General features: G+C 43.5%; 2 protein-coding genes across 2 annotated transcripts in view; one reads left to right on the forward strand and one right to left on the reverse strand.

Annotated features, from left to right (window-relative positions):
• The window catches only part of LOC101174974 (immunoglobulin superfamily member 8), a 35,892-nt gene extending 29,270 nt beyond the window's left edge, over positions 1–6,622 (forward strand). Inside the window, exons 5-7 of the mRNA XM_011493217.4 lie at positions 5,174–5,293; positions 5,357–5,449; positions 6,262–6,622. Coding sequence (XP_011491519.1) covers positions 5,174–5,293; positions 5,357–5,449; positions 6,262–6,308 — 260 coding nt within the window. The 3' untranslated portion in view covers positions 6,309–6,622. The remainder of the gene's footprint in view (positions 1–5,173; positions 5,294–5,356; positions 5,450–6,261) is intronic.
• A 4,697-nt stretch (positions 6,623–11,319) lies between these two features.
• On the reverse strand, positions 11,320–14,955 carry LOC101174558 (CD276 antigen homolog). Its single transcript, XM_078930294.1, has 4 exons — positions 14,568–14,955; positions 12,819–12,859; positions 12,270–12,593; positions 11,320–12,185 (listed from the first exon to the last, which is right to left on the reverse strand). The coding sequence occupies exons 1-4, from the start codon at positions 14,582–14,584 to the stop codon at positions 12,079–12,081; spliced, it is 489 nt and encodes a 162-aa protein (XP_078786420.1). The 5' UTR covers positions 14,585–14,955; the 3' UTR covers positions 11,320–12,078.
• Between the last annotated feature and the right edge of the window lie 7,447 nt (positions 14,956–22,402).

The following is a 22,402-nucleotide window of genomic DNA, read 5'->3' on the forward strand; positions in this document are numbered from 1 at the left end:
GGCCAGTGGTTACGATGCTGCAGCTGAGCAGCCGTCTGGACCCAGCGTCTCCACGGCACGCGGCTCTCAACCCTCCAGCAGTGGACGTGTCCTCACCGATGCAGTCCTTGAAATGCAGAGGGAAGTCAGTAGTTCAATCAGAGAGGTAGCCAAGGAGTTGGGCGAAATCAAGATCGCCCTGACTGAAATAAACTGCACGATGAGGGAATTCTTAAATAAATAATATTTTCCACACCTCTTTTTCTTTACAAGCATCACTTCCAAACGCTGGCGCACAGCAGCAGCATTTGGCTCAAATACGTGGGGAAGGGGTTCAGGGTCGGGGCCAACACAGCAATCAGCGCCAGGGGGTAGAGGCGCGTTTTTAAGCTGTGCCACATTGTGTAGCACAGCACATGCCAGCACGATTTGGCACACACTGTCATTTTCACGTGTTTCTTCCATCTGCCGACGGTGTCGCCGTTTCTCATTTCACCCGTTTTTGTGCGTACGCCTGGGTCAGAGCTTGAAGGACCGCACATTTTACCCTCAAGTTTGCTTTTTATAAATCTCAACTATTGCGTAGAGAGTGGCGTACGCCTTCTTTTGTGCGTACGCAACGTTTAGAAATGAGGCCCCAGGTCCTGAACATGAAGCAGACCCACACCTCTAACTCCATCACCCTGAACATAGGAGCCCCGCAGGGGTGCGTCCTGAGTCCCCTGCTCTACTCTCTCTACACACACGACTGCGTGTCTTCGCACAGCTCCACATCCATCATCAAATTCGCTGATGACACTGTGGTTCTGGGCCTCATTGACAACAACAACGAGACCGCATACTTGGATGAGGTAGAGAGATTGACATCATGGTGCCAGGACAACGGTCTCTCTCTGAATGTGAGCAAAACTAAAGAACTGATTGTGGACTTCAGGAAGAGACAACAGCAGCCCTACACTCCTCTTATGATCAGCGGGTCCCCTGTGGAGAGGGGGAGCAGCTTCAAGTACCTGGGTGTAAACATCTCGGAGGACCTGACTTGGACTACTCACATTCAAACACAGGTTAATAAAGCAAGGCAAAGACTGTACCATCTGCGACAGCTGAGGAAATTCAGGGTCTCACCAGCAATCCTGAAAACCTTCTACTCCGGTGCCATAGAAAGTGTACTGACTCAGTGTATCACAGTGTGGTATGGGAACAGCTCAAGCCAAGACTGCAAAGCCCTGCAGAGAGTCGTGCGCGTAGCTGAGCGCATTTCAGGGTCTGCTCTCCCCTCTCTGCAGGACATCTACCTCAAACGCTGCAGAAGTAGAGCCGCAAAAATCATCAAAGACTCCACCCACCCCAGTTATCATATTTTCACTTTGCTGCCATCTGGTAAGCGCTACCGTAGCCTGATGGCAAAGACCGAGAGACTCAGGAGGAGTTTCTACCCCCAGGCCATCAGGCTCTGAAACTTTAACTCTAAACGTGTATCTTAATTATTTAAGTCTACAGTCCACATTCATGCACATTTTTGCATTCTATATTTAATTCTACAATACACATTCTTTTCTTATTTCATCTTTACATAGTTTCACTTATGTATATTATGTATATTTTACAGAAATTTATTATGTACATTTCCTGTACTGTTTTCTTTAATTATTGCACTGTCCATGGAGCGGACCTGGGTTACATTTCACTACCGGTTGTATTTACTAAATATAACTTTGTATGTGACAAATAAAAGAATCTTGAATCTTGAATCTTGAATCTCTTGACCTTCAGAGACACTTACGGCTGAGCCTCCATCAGGTGCAGCAGGGTGGGCGGAGACTTCCTACTCTGATGATCCACATGCAGCGTCTGTGTCTGCAGGTTGAGGGTCTGACGCCGTGGGCTCTCTGATCTGCTCCTGCGTGTCAAAGCTGCTGCATCAGTCTGAGACCACCAACATCACAGCTCCGCCCCCAAAACCACTCTGCTTCTGCTGAAATAGATCTGTGACAACCAGGAGACTCTAAAGTCTGTCTGCTGCTGAACATGGAGCTGAGGATGATGATGGTGGTGAGGATGATGATGGTGGTGATGATGGTCAGAGCTGAAGGAGTGAATGTGATGAAGGTCAGAGCAGAGTTGGGTACAGACGTCTCCTTAAACTGCTCCATCAGGAACAGAGACATCTTCTGGTTTGTAGAGATCTACGGTCAGATCAGAGCAGGAATAGGACGACTTTATCATCCTAAAACACCTGAATACTACTCTCTGGACTTTAAATCCAAATATTTCATGGTGGAAACCCGTCTGGAGATCAAGAACGTCAATGTAGACGACTGCAGGTCTTACTTCTGTGCAGAGAAGAACAATGGGAACCTCGTCTTTGTGGACTCTTTCCTACTAGAATCAGGTAAGAACGTCTTCCTGCAGACCTGATCCTGACTGCAGGTCTCTTCATTCAGCAGAGGTTCTAACCTTTGTAGACGCAGTAAATGGTCCTTTTGTGGACAAACGAGGCGTCTTCTTCTTCTTCTTCTTCCTCTTCTTTGTCTTCTTCAGGACGATCTCACGGTCCCCTCCTCCAATGTGGAACAGGATTGTTTGCAGTACCTGGGAGTTTTTCTTTGTGGTCCTGTCACGGTCAGAAAGAACTGGGAGGATGTTGTCCATAACCTGGGGGGAGGGGGGGATGAAGAAGTGGTGATGGCTGCTCCCCCGGATGTCTTTTAGGGGGGAGTTCTGGTGTTGCTTCCCTGCTTTGCCACCGGCTGATGTGTTTGGACCTCCTTCAGGGTTGCTGTCTCTGCTTCAGTCCAAGCTTGTCAACTTCTTCTGGGACAGTCTACACTGGTGCCACAGGAAGTGTTGTTTCTTCAGAGGAGGGGGGGACAGGGCCTAGTGAGCCTGGATCCTGCTCCCTTCAGGATCCAGTTCCTGCAAAGGTTTTTGACGTGATGTGGGGGAGCTAGCTGCACCTTAACGTGTGACAGTGGAGACGGGCAGGTGGAGGGACAGGTGAGTCAGGTGGCAGAGGTCGTCTCCTGACTGCTGGAGGGAGGGGCTGGACGTGAAGGGGAGGAGGCTCCTGGGTGATTCCTGCAGCAGGACCACGGCTCTCGACCGTGATGAACTGTATCCAGAGGTGTGGTTGAGCCCTGATCTGGGGGGTCTTACTGGACATCTGCTTGGTCCCTTCAGTCCCAACAGCCTGAGGATGTTGTTCATGAATGTGAAGACTTTGAACAGGACTAAGAACCGCCTTCCCAGCAGGTAGACTAACAAACTGAGTGGGGGGGGGGGGACCACATTGGAGAGTTCTTTCCAAGGATGGAGGGACAGGGTGGATGTGAGGGAGGTGACTGCAGCAGGCCCTGGTCTGTTGGACCTGACACGGTTCTGATGCTTCTGTTATCTCTGTTCTCAAGCCAACTGTCTCTGGCCTTCCTGAGATCAGAAGGAGACCATTTCCTGTTTTAGTCAGTGAGAGACTCTTCTAACGTCTGTGTTTGCTCTTCTAAAAGTGATTTTCTCCATTAGTTGTTTTATTTGTGGGTCAGGGTTCAAGAAGACAGACAGAGAGAAGGCAGGGCAAGTTTATCTGTAGATCACAACTCAAACACAAAGTGATTCAGAGCAGGAGGCCGGTCCCTGAAGGCCTCAGAGTCCAGGGGGGTATTCCAGGAAGCATGTTTAAACTAGCCTGACTTTAACCCTGAACTCTGGCTGAAATCCGCCTGAACTTGCTTACTCTGGGTATGTCGGTTCCAAAAGACCGGATATGAGTTAGCGTAATTACGCTCGACTTGGTAACCCTGGGTTAATGCTCGGTACATAAAGACATAAAGTCACCATGGAAACGCGTGGAGAAAAAAAAAGAAAGCGCTGTACTTAAGTGAGACGGAGTCTGAGATTTTAATGACGGCGGATAAAGATTATAAGTCCATCAAAAAAGTAACATGGCTGAAAAATAATTTAAATAATTTAGTTAAATATATTCAAACTCAATAATTGTTTATACAACTCAAATTTACGTATTTATCTAACTAAATGTCACATTACTCCATTAATCTTTTTTCCATCTTAATTACTTATATTTTTTGTACTTTCATATGTCTAAGTTTGAGCCGGCAGATATGCTCATTTTTATAACAATAAAAAGAACGGAAAAAAAATGCACGGAGTGCAAAAATTCATTAAAGAATTTTCCGTCACTGTCATCACAGCCTTTAGTGGTAGAGGTGCTATATAAACTCATCATCCTCTCCTTCACTCTCACTCATGGTGCAGAGACTTAAGCACAGTAGGACAAAATAGCTCGGCAAAACACGGTGAAACAGCTACACAACTAAACACATTTTGTCAAAAACCCACACTTAAACCAAAATCCGTCCAGACAGGCAAAGGGAATGATATCCCAGAATCCCTTGCGGTGCCAATCTAACAGCAGCATCAAAGTTACACCTACAAGTTTAATTGAATTAATTTGAATGAAAGCAAAATAATTGTTTGAAAACTACGTGTTATTTTTAAGGTAACCTAACAAAAAAATGATTTATCTTAACTGAAGCAAATAATTAAGTTAGATCAAAGTATAAAGTTTCTCTTTCCATCATCCATACATGGTCTTATCACCCTCTCATGGTGGAAAAAGTATTATCTGAGCTTCTTCATCCACTAAATCATCTTCGAATGGACACGCCATGCTGCTTCACCTCTCTGAAAACAAACTAAGCTTCAACTAAACCTGCTCCAGACCAGGTTATGTTCAGAGCATGAGTTGCCATGGTAACTTGACCCACCCTGAAACATACCTCCATTTCTGGAACCGAAAGCTGAGGTTATTAACTTCCTTAGCCTCAAACTTACCGTGGGAGCTAGCATAACCTGCTTTCTGGAATACCCCCCTGATGGTTCACATGGCACTAACATGTCAGAGATGTACTTTAAGGCCATGGAAAGACTTGGAAACAAGCAGAGCTGCTTTCAAGTCGTTTCTTTGAGCCACAGGAAGCCAGTGCAGAGACCTGATGTGATGCTACTTCCTGGTTCTAGTCAGGACTCCAACAAAGGAGCCTGATAAATACAATGAATTATTTTGCTGTTCAAATCGTCAACAGCTTCCTGTCCTCTGCAGCTTTTCACAATAAAAGTCTTTGGAAAAGTACACCACTGTGTGTGGTAAATGGATCTGAGCCGGTTCTCCCTTCTTCAGATGTTTGGACCCCTCCACTGACCAACACGTCTGTCCGTGACGTTCAGGACCGCAGAGGTCAGGCGGCCGTCATCTACCACGGCGTCCTGGTGGGGGTCCTGGTCCTGTCTCTGGTTGCAGGTCAGAGCTGCTGTTTGCAGAGACAGGAGGACCTGCTGCTCTGACTCTTCTGCTCCTCTGCAGGATTACTTGTTTCCTCTGTGAAGAAGGTCAGCAGACACCTGGAGGGAGCAGCAGCTTCCACCGCCAGCAGCCCCCAGATGCTGCAGACTGAAGGTAGGAGGTCTGCTGCTGCTTCTGTCCGAGTCTCCTGAAAACTCTGTTTTCTCATGTTCCACACATCCTTTAGGATAAACCAGCTGAGGAGGAACATCTGTGAGAACGTGCTAATGTTCTGCCAAAGGACGTTAATGCTAGCAATGCTCAATAGCTGCTAATGCTAACGTTAGCTCCTGTTATGTTGTTAGCATGCCATTGGCTGTAATGCTAACGTTAGCTCATGTTGTGTGGTTAGGGTGCCCTTAGCTCTAATGCTAACGTTAGCTCCTATTGTGTTGTTAGCATGCCATTAGCTGTAATGCTAACGTTAGCTCCTGTTGTGTTGTTAGCATACCCTTAGCTCCAATGCTAACGTTAGCTCCTATTTTGTTGTTAGCGTACCCTTAGCTCTAATGCTAACGTTAGCCCCTGTTGTGTTGTTAGCATGCCATTAGCTGTAATGCTAACGTTAGCTCCTGTTGTGTTGTTAGCATACCTTTAGCTCCAATGCTAACGTTAGCTCCTATTATGTTGTTAGCGTACCCTTAGCTCTAATGCTAACGTTAGCTCCTATTGTGTTGTTAGCGTACCCTTAGCCTTTAATGTTAACGTTAGCTCCTTATGTGTTGTTAGCGTGCCCTTAGCTCCTATTGTGTTGTTAGCGTGCCCTTAGCTCTAATGCTAACGTTAGCTCCTATTGTGTTGTTAGCATACCCTTAGCTCCAATGCTAACGTTAGCTCCTATTGTGTTGTTAGCATACCCTTAGCTCTAATGTTAACAGCTTGTCATCATGCTGTTCCTGTTTACATTACCTGTTCTCCTTTTTCAGCTGCTTCCTTTAGGGGGCGCCGCAGAGAACCATCTACCTCCATCTAATCGTCTCCTCCACATCCTCCGTCTTCCACCCCTCACAATATGTGTGATGTTTCCTCTGCTGATTCATTTCCTTCAGTGTCCATACGTGTCGGTATCCTAAGAATCCTACCAACAACCACTGCATACCATCGTCTAAACATCATCTGTTCCACTTCCAGATCTACATTTTCAGACTGAATGGTCTGATCAGTGGTCCAACTTCCTGGATCTGATGTAGACATTTGAATATATCCACCGTTTCTGCAGGAAGAACTGTTTGTCTGTTGAGGTTCTGTTGTACAACTGGATTAAACTGTTGGATCACAACGGTTGAACAGAGGTCTGCTATTGGTCCCTTTGAGGAATCTGTGTATGCGTCTATAGAACCATCATCATCATTTGTAGGTCTATAGAACCATGATCATCATCTATAGAACCATCATCATCATCTATAGAACCATCATCATCATCTGTAGGTCTATAGAACCATGATCATCATCTATAGAACCATGATCATCATCTATACGTCTATAGAACCATGATCATCATCTATACGTCTATAGAACCATGATCATCATCTATACGTCTATAGAACCATGATCATCATCTGTAGGTCTATAGAACCATGATCATCATCTATAGAACCATGATCATCATCTATACGTCTATAGAACCATGATCATCATCTATACGTCTATAGAACCATGATCATCATCTATACGTCTATAGAACCATGATCATCATCTATACGTCTATAGAACCATGATCATCATCTGTAGGTCTATAGAACCATGATCATCATCTGTAGGTCTATAGAACCATGATCATCATCTATAGAACCATGATCATCATCTATACGTCTATAGAACCATGATCATCATCTGTAGGTCTATAGAACCATGATCATCATCTATACATCTATAGAACCATGATCATCATCTGTAGGTCTATAGAACCATGATCATCATCTGTAGGTCTATAGAACCATGATCATCATCTATACATCTATAGAACCATGATCATCATCTGTAGGTCTATAGAACCATGATCATCATCTGTAGGTCTATAGAACCATGATCATCATCTATAGAACCATGATCATCATCTATACGTCTATAGAACCATGATCATCATCTATACGTCTATAGAACCATGATCATCATCTATACGTCTATAGAACCATGATCATCATCTGTAGGTCTATAGAACCATGATCATCATCTATAGAACCATGATCATCATCTATACGTCTATAGAACCATGATCATCATCTATACGTCTATAGAACCATGATCATCATCTATACGTCTATAGAACCATGATCATCATCTGTAGGTCTATAGAACCATGATCATCATCTATAGAACTATGATCATCATCTATACGTCTATAGAACCATGATCATCATCTGTAGGTCTATAGAACCATGATCATCATCTATACATCTATAGAACCATGATCATCATCTATACGTCTATAGAACCATGATCATCATCTGTAGGTCTATAGAACCATGATCATCATCTATAGAACCATGATCATCATCTATACGTCTATAGAACCATGATCATCATCTGTAGGTCTATAGAACCATGATCATCATCTATAGAACCATGATCATCATCTATACGTCTATAGAACCATGATCATCATCTGTAGGTCTATAGAACCATGATCATCATCTATAGAACCATGATCATCATCTATAGAACCATGATCATCATCTATACGTCTATAGAACCATGATCATCATCTGTAGGTCTATAGCACCATGATCATCATCTATAGAACCATGATCATCATCTATAGAACCATGATCATCATCTAAGACAGCAGTCCCCAACCTTTATTTCGCCACGGACCGGTATGTTATATGTGGCGGACACACGCTGCAGCAATGCTACAATAAAGGGAGAGACATGTGATAAGACGTACTCTGCACTTTTATTGTGACATGCTAAACATTGTACATGGCACATGTGTCATCATCCTCTCCCCTTCCCACACTCATGGTGCTAAAAAGAAGTAAACACAACAGAAAGAAATAACTAAGGCTGAAACAACAGAACTGCCAGATGAAAGATGAAAGTAGGCAAAAAGAAACACCTGTGATCAACCCTATTGTGACCAAAGCAGGCAAAGGGGATCAATTCCCATAATTCCCTGTTCTGCCAACTCCCACAGTAACCCCTGCAGCCTGTGGAACTCCCACAGCAGACCAAACGCGCACGTGACCCACACTACAGTACACCAAAATAATATGACCTGCATGAAAACTGTGGTATTTTCTAAACATAACAATAAACACGAATTATGACATGAGCAACACTCCCCTAACCCGCAACACTCTCTGGTTGCTATGGTAACGTTTAAACATGCCTTCAAAATAAGAGCATGAAAAATCCAACTCACCACAATGCTGAATGGTTGGAGGGAATCTCCCATTGGGATAAATCCATATTTTAAGTAGGACTCCTGATACTGTCTGTCAAATGTAGCTTTCTGTTTTTGGAAGTGGAAGGCTCCTCTTCTGTCTCCTGGATGGGCCTTTTCCACTTGGCAAAGAAACTTTCCAAAGACGTTTGTTTTTACTCACTTTGCTAGTTCCTGGGTTTTATTTTAGCGGTATCCTATCATGTGACCGAGACGAGCGCCTTGTTCTGCCTCAAGAGGAACATAGACGGATGGAACAGAGAAGCTAGAGATTTTTCAAAATAAAACATCTTTCAGATTCCGAAATAAATAAAATGGAAGTCATGCAAGTTATTTTATTTTTTCTGTGCGGCCCGGTACCAAATGACCTACGGACCGGGTTGGGGACCACTGATCTATAGGTCTATAGAACCACGATCATCATCTATAGGTTTATACAGTCAGGACCATAAATATTTGGACAGAGACACATTCTTTCTAATTTAGTTTCTGTACATTACCACAGTGAATTTTAAATCAAACCACTCAGCTGCCATTGAAGTGCAGACTTTCAGCTTTTATTCCATGGGTTGAACAAAAAGATTGCATAAAAATGTGAAACACTAAAGCATTTTTCAACACAATCCCTTCATTTCATGGGCTGGTAAGTCATTGGACAATTGACTTCCATGCTATTGCATGGGCAGGTGTGGGCAATTCCCTCGTTATGACATTATGGGTGAAGCAGATAAAAGGCCTGGAGTTGATTAGAGGACTCGTGCTGCATTTGGAAGATTTTGCTGTGAACAGACAACATGCGGTCAAAGGAGCTCTCCATGCAGGTGAAAAGGGCCATCATTAAGATGAGAAAACAGAAGAAAACCATGAAACCAGAAACTGCTACAGTATTAGGAGTGGAAACATCAACAGTGTGGTCCATCCTGAGAAAGAAAGAAAGCTCTGGTGAACTCAGCAACACAAAAAGACCTGGACGTCCACGGAAGACAACAGTGGTGGATGATGGCAGAATCATTTCCATGGTGAAGAGGAACCCGTTCACAACAGCCAACCAAGTGAACAACACTCTCCAGGAGGTAGGCAGATCAATATCCAAGTCTACCATCAAAAGAAGACTGCATGAAGGTAGATCCAGAGGGAACACTGCAAGATGCAAGCCACTCAGAAGCCTCAAGAACAGGAAGGCCAGACTGGACTTTACTAAAAAGCTTCGAAAAAAGTTCTGGAAAAACATTCTTTGGATGAAACCAACCTCTACCAGAATGATGGCCAGAGAAAAGTATGGAGAAGGCGTGGAGAAGCTCCTGATCCAAAGCACACTACATCATCAGTAAAACACGGTGGAGGCAGTGTGATGGTCTGGGCGTGCATGGCTGCTAGTGGCACTGGGACACTAGTGTTTATTGATGACGTGACACAGGACAGAAGCAGCCCAATGAATTCTGAGGTGTTCAGAGACATACTGTCTGCGCAGATCCAGGTGAATGCAGCTCTGTCTGCGCAGATCCAGATGAATGCAGCCCTGTCTGCGCAGATCCAGGTGAATGCAGCCCTGTCTGCGCAGATCCAGGTGAATGCAGCCTTGTCTGCGCAGATCCAGATGAATGCAGCCCTGTCTGCGCAGATCCAGATGAATGCAACCCTGTCTGCGCAGATCCGGGTGAATGCAGCCCTGTCTGCGCAGATCCAGGTGAATGCAGCCCCGTCTGCGCAGATCCGGTGAATGCAGCCAAACTGTTTCATAATCCAGATGGACAATGACCCAAAACATCCAGCCAAAGCAACTCAGGAGTTTATTAAAGCAAAGAAGTGGAAGATTCTGCAATGTCCAAGTCAGTCACCTGATCTTAACCCAGTTAAGCAGCATTTCACTTGTTGAAGACTAAACTTCAGACAGAAAGGCCCACAAACAAACACCAACTGCAGTAAAGGCCTGGCAGAGCATTCAGAAGGAGAAAACCCAGCATCTGGTGATGTCCATGAGTTCAAGACTTCAGGCTGTCATTGCCAACAAAGGCTTCTCAACCAAATATTAGGAATGACCATTTGGTTTGCAGTTATTTCATTTGTCCAATGACTTACCAGCCCATGAAGTGAAGGGATTGTATTTAAAAAATGCTTTAGTTTTTCACAGTTTTATGCAATCTTTTTGTTCAACCCATGGAATAAAAGCTGAAAGTCTGCAATTCAATGGCATCTGAGTTGTTTTATTTAAAATTCAATGTGGTAATGTACAGAAACTAAAATAGAAAGAATGCGTCTCTGTCCAAATATTGATGCTCCTGACTGTATAACCATGATCATCATCTGTAGGTCTATATAACTGTGATAATTATCTAAAGGTCCTCAGTGTCTAACCTCTCAGCAAAATAAAGTCTATACCACCACAGCAGCATCAGAAAGCGTCAATCATCACGAGCAGAGCCTCAACTTCAGGGTTCAAAGGTGAGTTTTTGATGTGGAGAACCGATGTTCTGAACAACTAAGATCTAGTTTGGAGGAGAACAGCTTCAGGGTCAAAGAGCATCAGACACATGCAGGTAATCTGATTACTCTGTGTGGTTCCACAGGGTTCATCAGGGAGAAATGAGGTTCCCACAAACACGTTTCAACCAAAGTTTAATCTGAGAAACTGGAGATCCTCATCAGGAGAACCTCTGAACCAGAGAAGGTTCTGGATGGAAAGTAAAGATGGAAACACATCTGAACTCCTGCCCTAACCCCTGACTACTACACACTATGTAGAGCTCTGGATTTGAACAGCTGTTCAGACTCCATGATCACTACTTTTGTTTATTAGACGGTGAATAAGACGTCACCAGATCCAGGAAGTGAAAATCTCAGCAATGAGAACATTTTACAACTATTTATGAATCTACTGAGTTCTCAAGATGATGAAAAAAAATTTAAATACATTTTCTTCACAAAAAATGTTCAAACGCAATGCATTGTGGTCTATATTCACCAATCTAGCGGGCATTGATGACACTGGTTCTTTGCAGAGACTTCTGGGAAATTTCTAGAGCTCAGGATTTTGGAATTGTAGATTCAGACATCGTTACAAAACGGCAAACGCACTTTATAGTGAAGGAGCTCAGTCAGAGAATCCAGAGACAGAGAACGGAAAACAACCTTTCAAAATAAAAGTCCTTCAGTGCTTCTAGAACAGAAGTTCCAACAGGTTCTCCTTCATTCATCAACATAAATAAATAACGACTGGATCTGTAGGAACAGGAACGTCTTCAGTCTGAATGACCTTCTGCAGAAGAACGGAGGTTAAAGCTGCATCCTGATGAGGAGGAGGGTGTTCAGGTGCTAAACATCTGCTGCTGACCTCCTGTGGGAATAGAACCATAAGGTTCTAGCAGCCCAGCAGCACAGCAGCCAGCAGAACCACGTGGAGGATGGAAGGTCCAGCTGCTCCTGCCGAGGAACCTGCAGTCTTAGGCGCCAGCGTGGGCCTCACTTCTGAAACACAAAGACACTCTGTGAAGATGATGAAGACTCAACGTCCTGGTCTTCTTCATTGGAGGAACATCATCTTCATCTCACCTGAAACTCTCAGCTGGACCCTCCTCTTATGTCCAGGAACAATGTTACAGACATAAGTGTCTGAATCACTGATCTGCAGGTTCTTCATTTGGATGGAGAAGTTTCCGTTCTTGAATTCTTCCTGGAAGCTGAACACTCGATTCTGGTACCTCTGGTTCTGGTCTGAGAACACTGGAGAACCGTTCTCAATGTTAAAGACGGCGTTGTCATCTTTGTCCCTCCAGAAAACGTTGATCTGGTTTGGAAGAGGTTCTGAGAAGATGCAGGGCAGCAGGACGCTTCCTCCAACAGAACCGTCCAACACCAGCGAGTCCTGGCAGGTCACTGAGGAGGACAGGAGGGTTCAGACACACCTGTCCACCAATCAGAGGGCTGCATTTCTGTCCACCAATCAGAGGGCTGCATTTCTCTCAGTCAGAGAGTTCACCTGCAGTCAGCTCTGAACACATTTGAATATGAAGACTGAGCCGTTGGAAGAGGAACCAGTTTTCCATTCAGCCTCAGTCACATGACAAAGCCCCGCCCCCACCCACTCACAGGTGACCTTACCTGAGCTCAGAGCAGCCAGCAGCAGCAGAGAGACAGGAACCCTGCAGAGAGACAGACAGCAGCTTCAGAGTTCATCTTCCTCTGAAGCTCCTCCTCATCCTCACGTCTGGCTGGGACAAACAGGAAGTAGTTTGTTTGTGACATCATCAGCATGGATGCGGTCTATAGCTGCAGAGGAAGTGAGAGGAACCAGGAGGAGCTGCTCCCCCAGGAGGACTCCTCCTCCTCAGGAGGAGCTCTGATAGCATCAGCGCTCGTCTGGTTCTCTAGACGGGTCTGGACCTGCAGCCTCATCAAGACACACCTGGACAGAACTGCTAACCTCCCTGCTGCTGGACCGGTCCAATCTGTCTGAAGGAGGAGTGGCCAACAGGTTCTGACCGTCTGAGAGCAGAACTCCAGCAGAACCGGGTAAGAAGCTGCTCATACGGCTGAATGTTCTATCATCTGTGATGTTCTCCATCAGATTTTGAGGACTCTGCAGAACCTTAAGCCGTTTATACGACCATATTAGGAAAAACAGGAAGAGAAACCTGTTTACACTCGTCTGCAGATAAATGTCAAAGGTCACAGAGAATCTGGGAAAACAACAAGTCTGAGTGTTTAAGTCAAACGGCGGTAAAAAAAAAACCTTCTGATGATCAGTAATCTATAATCAATCTTTGAGCTTTAACCTGAAAAATGAAAACACAGCATTTCATGTTTGAAATAAACACATGTAAGGGTTAATGGTGTGTGCATGATCACTTTTTTAATGCACGCCGTGGAAGCCTGAACCGTCCTCCGCCTCGTGTCGGATGCTTTCTTCCGCCAAGTGCGTTAAAAAGTGATCATGCACACTTTAAAGGCTATTAAAACCCGCTTATACCATGGTCACTTACAAAAGAAATGAATATTAACCAGTTTTTAGTATTAATTCTGTTTTTTTTACGATTTGGATCTCACGAAAAGCGGACTATTTGTTACGTGGTTCGGCGCGGTGTCATTGTAATGTGACAATATATATAGCTGCAGTCAAGATTTGGCGAAATATCTATGCTGATCGTCCCGATGGGTTGGATAAAGCATCAGTTCAGAGAGAAAGTTTATCTCACACCGCTTTTGTCTAATTGATGAAGCTAAAGGTTGTTTTAAAGAAGCCGGTGCAGTGATACAAAACATTTAAGCTAGCTGACCGGAACTTATTTTTGGGGCGTGCAGTTCACAGAGAAGGCCGATGGAAATCTGATTACTTAGCAGTAATCTAATTCCTCTGCAGATATCTAACTCTAGACCAGCTTTCCAGCAAACTTCACTTTTCCTAAATTAGTCTGAAATCTGATTACTCGTCTACTTCAACACTAACATATTCTCTACTGTAATCTAATCACATTCACAGTAATCTGACTACTGCAATCATGTGAATATTTGATTGGACTAAGGATGAAGTCTGGAGTTTCTGCCTTTGTTCTATAGAACTGTTCTGAGCCACGATGACGTCACTGGATGTCATTAATCTGCATTTAGCATCAAATTAAATTGAATTCTGAACAGAATCCCCAGGATTGTGAGGCTCCGCCCATTTTGACCTACTTTATCTGTTTTCTGATCTTAAAGGAATCCCGACTAACCAGTTTCAAACTTTAGTTAGCTTAAGGAAAACATGCTAGCTAGCTTCACTGGAACCGGAAGTGCTTTGTTCCGTTATCCTCTGTCAGTTGCTAAACATTTACAACCCCCCCCACCACCCCAACCGAGTCCTTAACTGACCTCCAGAAGACTTTCATCCTGGAACTTTGGACCTTCAGCAGGACTTTATGACACCCTGAAACCTGCTAACAAATGCTAACACGCTAACGTGGCGTCACCACCCTCTTCCAGGAAAAGGACTGTGTGCGCATGCGCTCTAGGCTAGCAGTGACGATGATTATCAATAAATGTGATAAACTGGCTAAAGATAGGCAACATTTGTTAGCCTAGCTCTCCGCGTTCGGTTAGCATTTACGTACCCGCGGTACTAGAATGGTTTGGAGACAAATGCTAACAGGTCGGAGCTAGCGCGAGCTGCTTTCACGCACTGCTTCTGTGCAGCTCGGCGATGACAACAACTTCAGAACTCTAACGGAACCGCACCATCTGTGAAAGAAAGAAAGAAAAGAGTCAAAACCCAGAACTTGGTTCCGCCCACCCGGATGATAAAAATCCTGCAGTTCTTCCTCTAGAGGAGCACTGTTGAAGGAAATTATGCCCATCCATTTATCATCCATCATCCATCCATTCCATCCATCATCCATCCTCCATCATCCATCCATCCATCATTCATCCATCCATCCTCCATCATCCATCCATCCATCATCCATCCACCCACACATCCATCAACCATCCATCATCCATCCACCCACTCATCCACCCATCCATCAATCATCCATCCATCCATCATCCATCCATCATCCATCCACCCATCCACCCATCCATCCATTCATCCATCATCCATCCACCCATCCATCCATCCATCCATCCATCCATCCATCCATCCATCATCCATCCACCCATCCATCCATCCACCCATCCATCCATCCACTCCTCCACCCATCCATCATCCATCCATTCCATCCATCCACCCATCCATCATTTATTCATCCATCCACCCACACATCCATCAACCATCCATCATCCATCCACCCACTCATCCACCCATCCATCAATCATCCATCCATCCATCCATCATCCATCCATCATCCATCCACCCATCCACCCATCCATCCATCCACCCATCCACCCATCCATCCATCCACTCCTCCACCCATCCATCATCCATCCATCCATCATTCATCCATCATCCATCCATCCATCCATCATTCATCCATCCATCATTCTTCCATCCATTCATCATTCATCCATCCATGAATGTCAGATCTTTATGCAACAAATCATTTTTAATCAATAATCTTATCTCTTCTTTTAATCTTGATTTTATGTTTTTAACTGAAACACGGCTTGACAAAAACACAGGAAACATAGTTCTAGTCGAATCAACTCCCCCCAACTACAAACATGTATCAGAAATACGAGAAAATAAAAAGGGTGGAGGCGTTTCTGCACTGTTTAGAGATAATATTGCAACCCGCAGACTATCATTTGGTGTGTTTTCATCATTTGAGTATGTGTCCTTTAAGATTGAGTTAAAACAAACTCCTCCCTTACTCTGCATAGTCATGTACAAACCTCCTCAGCACAGCCAAAGTTTCATTGATGATTTCACTGAAATGCTCTCAGTTGTGTGCACAGACTTTGATGGTCTAGTCATTACAGGTGATTTTAATGTTCATGTTGATAATGTCAATGACAGAAATGCAAAAGAGCTCAATGCTGTCCTTGAAACCTTTGATCTAATTCAGCATGTAAGTTGCCCCACCCACAGCAGAGGGCACACTCTGGACCTGCTCATCACAAAGGGGGTTAATATTTACAATGTCAGTGTGGTTGATGTCGCCCTCTCTGATCATTTCTGTGTATTCTTTGACCTGTCTGTTGCTCCCAAACCACCGCCTGGCCCTGCAGTTGTCCAGAGGAGACAAATAAATGAGAGCACTAGGGCACAGTTTGTAGAAATGATAAACCCTGAAAACACCTCTGGTGCCAATGTTGATGAAATGCTGAATTCTGTTACTTCTAGCATCTTGAATGTTCTGGATGCCATTGCCCCTATGAAGGTTAAATTGAGAAAACATAGACAGAAAGCTCCCTGGAGGAACGATGATCTAGTCAGGGCACAGAAACAACAGTGCCGCAGAGCTGAGCGAAAGTGGCGCAAGTCAAAACTCCAGGTTCATTATGAAATGTATAAGGGGGAGTTGTACGCTTACAACCAGATCTTATGCAGAACAAGGGAAAGGTACTTCTCTGAAATCATTGGAAGTTGCAGCAGCAACTCTCGTGTCCTGTTCACAACAGTAAACAGATTAACTAACCCTCCAACCCAGCTACCAATAGAACTAGTTTGCACACCTAAATGTAATGAGTTTGCTGTATTTTTCAATGACAAGGTTCAGGGCATTAAAAAAGCCATCAACTCCACAACACATAACTATCGAACGGCCACCTACTCACTCTAAGCTGACTCACTTTGTACCTGTCACTGACCAAACTGTCCAAGAGACCATCACCCGTCTGAGCTCGTCTACATGCTGCCTTGATGTGTTACCCACTAGATTTCTAAAGTCTGTCCTGAACAGTGTGTTGCCATCAATTACTCAAATAGTTAACATGTCTCTTCAATCTGGAATATTTCCAGAGGCCTTAAAAACTGCAGTCATTAAACCTCTCCTGAAGAAAAACGGTCTTGATCCCACTGTACTGAATAATTACAGACCTATCTCTAATCTGCCATTAGAATTTATATAATAAATTTTACGTTGATTATTTCTATGATGTATTGTGATTTTAATGCATTTTTCTGTTTTGTGAAGCACCTTGAATTACTTTGTGTACGAATTGTGCTACACAAATAAACTTGCCTTGCCTTTCCTGGATTCTGTCCCTGCTGCCTTTGGGCAAAGGTGGGCTAAATCCTGGATAGTTTGCCGGTCCATCACACAGAGACACACAACAGTACTTTGAGAACCCAAAGGATGGGTTCTCAAAGTACTGTCTCTGCTGTAACTGTGTTTGATCGTCATGGTAACAGCTAAAGAGTAAATGGAAGGAGGTCCCTTGATGACAGAAACCCAACTAAACTAAAGTTCCTTTAACTCCTCAGGAACACCTGGGGGGTATTCCAGGAAGCATGTTTAAACTCCCCTGACTTTAAGCCGGAACTCTGGCTGAAATCCGCCTGAACTTGCTTACTCTGGGTATGTCGGTTCCAAAATACCGGATATGAGTTGGCGTAATTACGCTCGACTTGGTAACCCTGGGTTAATGCTCGTGCATGTCAAGTACATAAAGACATTCTCAATAGATCGCCGATTTCCGGAGTCACCATGGAAACACGTGGAGAAAAAAAGAAAAGAGAGCGCTATACTTCAGTGAGACGGAGTCTGAGATAAATGACAGCGTATGAAGATTATACGTTCATCAAAAAAGTAATATGGCTGCATCATCAAAAGAAAGAGTTTCTGCTTGTAGTAGAACAGACAAAGTAAACGCACGAGTTTCTGATCTTATTTCCATTTTCATGTGACGCACATATATATAACTTATCCAATTTTGCCAACTTAAATAAATTACTTCTACTGGTAATAAGTAATTGAGTTAAATTTATTCAACCTAAGTTCTTACGTCTATAAAACTCAATAATTGTTAATACAACTCAAATTTACATATTTATTTAACTAAATGTCATATTACTCCAATTCAAGTAATTTTTTTTCCATCGTAATGAATTATAATTCTTGAACTCTCATATGTCTAAGTTTGAGCTGGCAGATCCACATTTTTATAACAATAAAAAGAACAAAACAGTATTTACTATGTGCTTATATTCATTTAGTAATTTTCCAACAAAATCATATAATTTTGCAATGTAGGGGTGCTATATAAACTCATCATCCTCTCCCTCCGTTTCCCTCATGGTGCAAACACTTGAGCAAAGTGGGACAAAATAACTCGGCAAAACACGGTAAAACACTGTAAAACAGCAAAACAACTAAACACATTTGGTCAAAAAGCCACACTTAAACCCAAATCCGTCCAGACAGGCAGAGGGAATGGTATCCCACAATCCCTTGCGGTGCCGATCCAACAGCAGCACCAAAGTTGAACCTACTATTAATTATTAATTTGAATGAAAGCAAAATAACTGTCTGAAAAATACGTGTTATTTTTAAACTGACTTAACAAAAAAAAAGATTTTTAATCTTAACTGAAGCAAATGATTAAGTTAGATCAAAGTATAAAGTTTCTCTTTCCAACATCCATATGTGGTCTTATCACCCTCTAATGGTGGAAAAAGTATTATCTGAGCTTCTTCATCCACTAAATCATCTTCAAATGGACACGCCATGCTGCTTCATCTCTCTGTAAACAAACTAACCTTCAACTAAACCTGCTCCAGACCAGGTTATGTTCAGAGCATGAGTTGCTATGGCAACTTCACCTACCCTGAAACATACCTCCATTTCTGGAACCAAAAGCTGAGGTTATCAACTTCCTTAGCCTCAAACTTACCGTGGGAGCTAGCAGAACCTGCTTTCTGGAATACCCCCCCTGATGAAGCTGCTAGGATGAAGAATGAACCGGTTCAAGAAGACCAGATACACAACTGAACTTCATAACTGGGATGAAGGAGAGTCTTCATCAACAGTCCAGCATTGGTCCCTGACTATGATGTTGTATATATAATAAAGGAGATAGACCCTCATTCACTGCAGTGATCAGACGTCATCAAGTCCTTCACAATCAGCTGAACTTCCTTTTCCACGTCCAGCTAGTTTCATTTGATCATCCAGACATCAACAGACCTCTTTTCCTCTTTCTCTCCATTTCTAGCTTACTGAGACGGTGGCAGAAAAACCAACAGTCCTGACACCATAACCTGTTGTCTTCCAGACTCTGAAGCCCCGCCCCTTAAGCCCAATCAAAAGATGGCCAGAGCAAAGTTTATCTTCTATTGATAAACCCTGACCTCAAAGGGGAGGGGCATAGTAAAAAACAAAGTGTGTACGTTTTCCCTAACAGACAGGTGTGATGAGTGAACAGGTAGACTGACTGGAGACACAAACCTCTCCTCTTATTTCTTTCTTGTTCTGTCCATCAGCAGATCAAACAGATCAGAGCTGAGGCCCTCTATTGGTGAACAGATGTAACTGTAGATGATGTAGCATCAGACACACAAACAGTATATTTGGATAAACCCCTCCTGTATCTCTGAAGAAACTTTATTTATTTCTATGTGGATTTCTTTTTTGACAGGACTGAAGACAGAGGGGGGTTGGGGATTAGAGGGAGTGGGCAAAAAAAATAGAAAGGGGGTAAAGAAGTTGGGGAGGGATTTAGGATATGCATAGGTGGGGGCAGTTTTACAACAAAGAGAGGCAACAAGTTCCTGGAGGTTTATCATTTACATCCACTCACAGACTCTATTGTTTTCTTGAGTTCCTGTTTTTCCTGTGTTTATTTTACAACATTATGAGGATGAAGGTCACCTTCATCTATAGTTTTCAGTAAACATTAGTTTTATGATTCACATATTTCAAATGTTTTCAGACAGAAGAGACAAAGAACTCTAGTCCTGTCTCACTGTATTGACTTTATGACTTTATGCAGTGACTGTGAGTGTTGTGGTGAATCTTTGGTAAAAGTGCAATGATGCACAACTCCACACCACAAATGATCACAACAAGAGCAAAACAGGAACTGGAGTCTGACTCATATTATCCTTGAGGTAAAGACAGTACAAAAAACTGTTTTCTTCACAGATTGTTATTTAACCTAAAAAAATCAAATGTTTTAAACATATTTCTAAAATGATTTGTCCATCAAATGTTCCCTGCATTTGTTCTAGTTCTAATAAATTCTTAAACTAAAGTTCAGACAAATGTATTCTTTGTTTTTGGTTCATTAACCACATGTGGAGATCCACAGAGCTCTATTCTGGGCTTCTCCTGTATTGGTTCAGTCATGTTGTGGATACGTTTCTATGCAGATGACACACTGCTCTATTGACAAGGCTTTTTTTTAAATACGATGACTGTTCCTGAAAGTTCCTGTTGAACAGGAAGCCTGGAGGTTTGGAGTCTCAGTCAGTGGTTGCTGTTCTACAAAGTTCTGCATGAGCGCCGGTCTGCTTCCTAAAGAGCTGTGGAGTTTTCTAGTCTCAGTTTACAGGTCAGACACGGCAAAGAATCAAACATTCAGACCTTTTTGATCAGCTTCTTTTGTGGTTTGGATCCACCTCTAAAAGTAGCCACGGTTACATGCGCAAAATATCTTGATCGGATTAATGGTCGAATTAAAATCCAACCATGGACATGGGATCAGAAAAACTTTTTCCGAATAGAAAACAAGCGTTCACATGGACACACTTTCGGTCTTAATAAATCATTTGGGCATGCACAGTAGTGTTGAAAATACCGGAGGAGGAAATGAGTCCCACAGTAAACAAACTGAGTTGTCACATACATCTATGCAGCAGCTCGGTAATTTATGAGACGAGCTTCTAAACAGGCTTTTATTAATGTAATGAATATTATGAAGAGCCTGTTCGCTCATCATTTTATTTTTAATCCGTGTGGTCAGAGCTTTGTCTGTTGAAGAAGAACGGAGCCGGAAAGAAGCCAGGATTAGGAGAGGCTAACAGGCGCTAACAACATTAGACTGGATGAACATAAACTCATGCAGGAAATGCTGCATCTGCATCTTGGCTGCACGTAAATGTGTGGGAATAACATCAGCCTTTATTTAGTCGGGACACGACTGGAAACACTAATCCAGGTGATTGTTTGAACGGTTTTTAAGGACTAAGCGACATTTCTGCCTTGAAGCTCACACGCCGCCCCAAAGCCACTGTGTGTGTGCACGGTTCTCCTGAGTCTGGCAGCCGCTAACCCAGAGCGGCGGGACGGATCGCAGTCCAAGTCTCCCAAACATAACAAAACAACAAAACGCACACAAAGCATCCTCCCCTCCTCTCAAACACACAGTTAGTAATGCAGCTGCTCTGCTCAGAGACACAATTCGCTCGGTCCACCGGTGTAGGTACCATAACTGTTCGGCCTTAAACTTCCGTTCGGGGTCCTTCAGGGTCCTGGGACTAGTGCTGACGTCATGTTATGTGATTGGCTGTGCACTGGTCAGATGACGTGTAGGCAGTGATTGTTCTGGACAAATTAAGACACTACCATAGAAGAAGTGCCTTTATTATTGTTATAATTATTCTTAAATGCATTTTCGCATGATAGTTTTTTTAATCTGTGCCGCTCCTCTTCACTGTGACCTGAAACTAAGTGGACTCTTTCAGCTGGAATCCAACTCTAACCTGCAGCAAACAGAGACGACTATGACGAGCAAAGCTGTTTGATCTCAGTGACTCTGTAACATTGAGAGAAGAGGAACCATGTTACAGAACAGCTAGAACCATGACCGTCATGTCTGCAGACTAGAGAATCATTTACTAGAGGTGTGAAGGATTAAAGTCTGAAGGTTCATGAAACTGAGTTCAAGTGAAAGAAGCCACAATCTGCTGAATCATCAAAAGACTTTATGACCATTTTTCTAGCTGAACAAAGTTCCTGAATCCAGTTTTCACAAATAACTTGAACCAGAAACGTGTTTCTGGCGTGAGAACGTCTTCCTCACCTGAAAGCAGCAGAAAGAAAGGAGGAAGAACGGAGGAGAAGAACCAGCTGCACTGAAGCAGCAGGACATGCAGGACGGCCTCTGATCTGCTCAGACAGGACGTCTGTCTGAAGGCGTCCATCTTCCTGCTGAGGCTGTTCACCTGGATCCTCCTCTTCTCACCTGTCGGACTGGTCCGTTTCTGGACTAGGAGCTTGAATATTAGCCTGGATCTGTCTGGTATGCAGCACACCTGGAGAGGGGGCGGAGCCAGCTTTCCTCCGGTTCTACCTGTTCTATCAAACCAGTACTGACATCTGACAACCTGC

Source organism: Oryzias latipes, chromosome 2 (genome assembly GCF_053564925.1).
Source record: "Oryzias latipes strain Hd-rR chromosome 2, Olatipes_Hd-rR_3.1".
NCBI lineage: Eukaryota > Metazoa > Chordata > Actinopteri > Beloniformes > Adrianichthyidae > Oryzias > Oryzias latipes.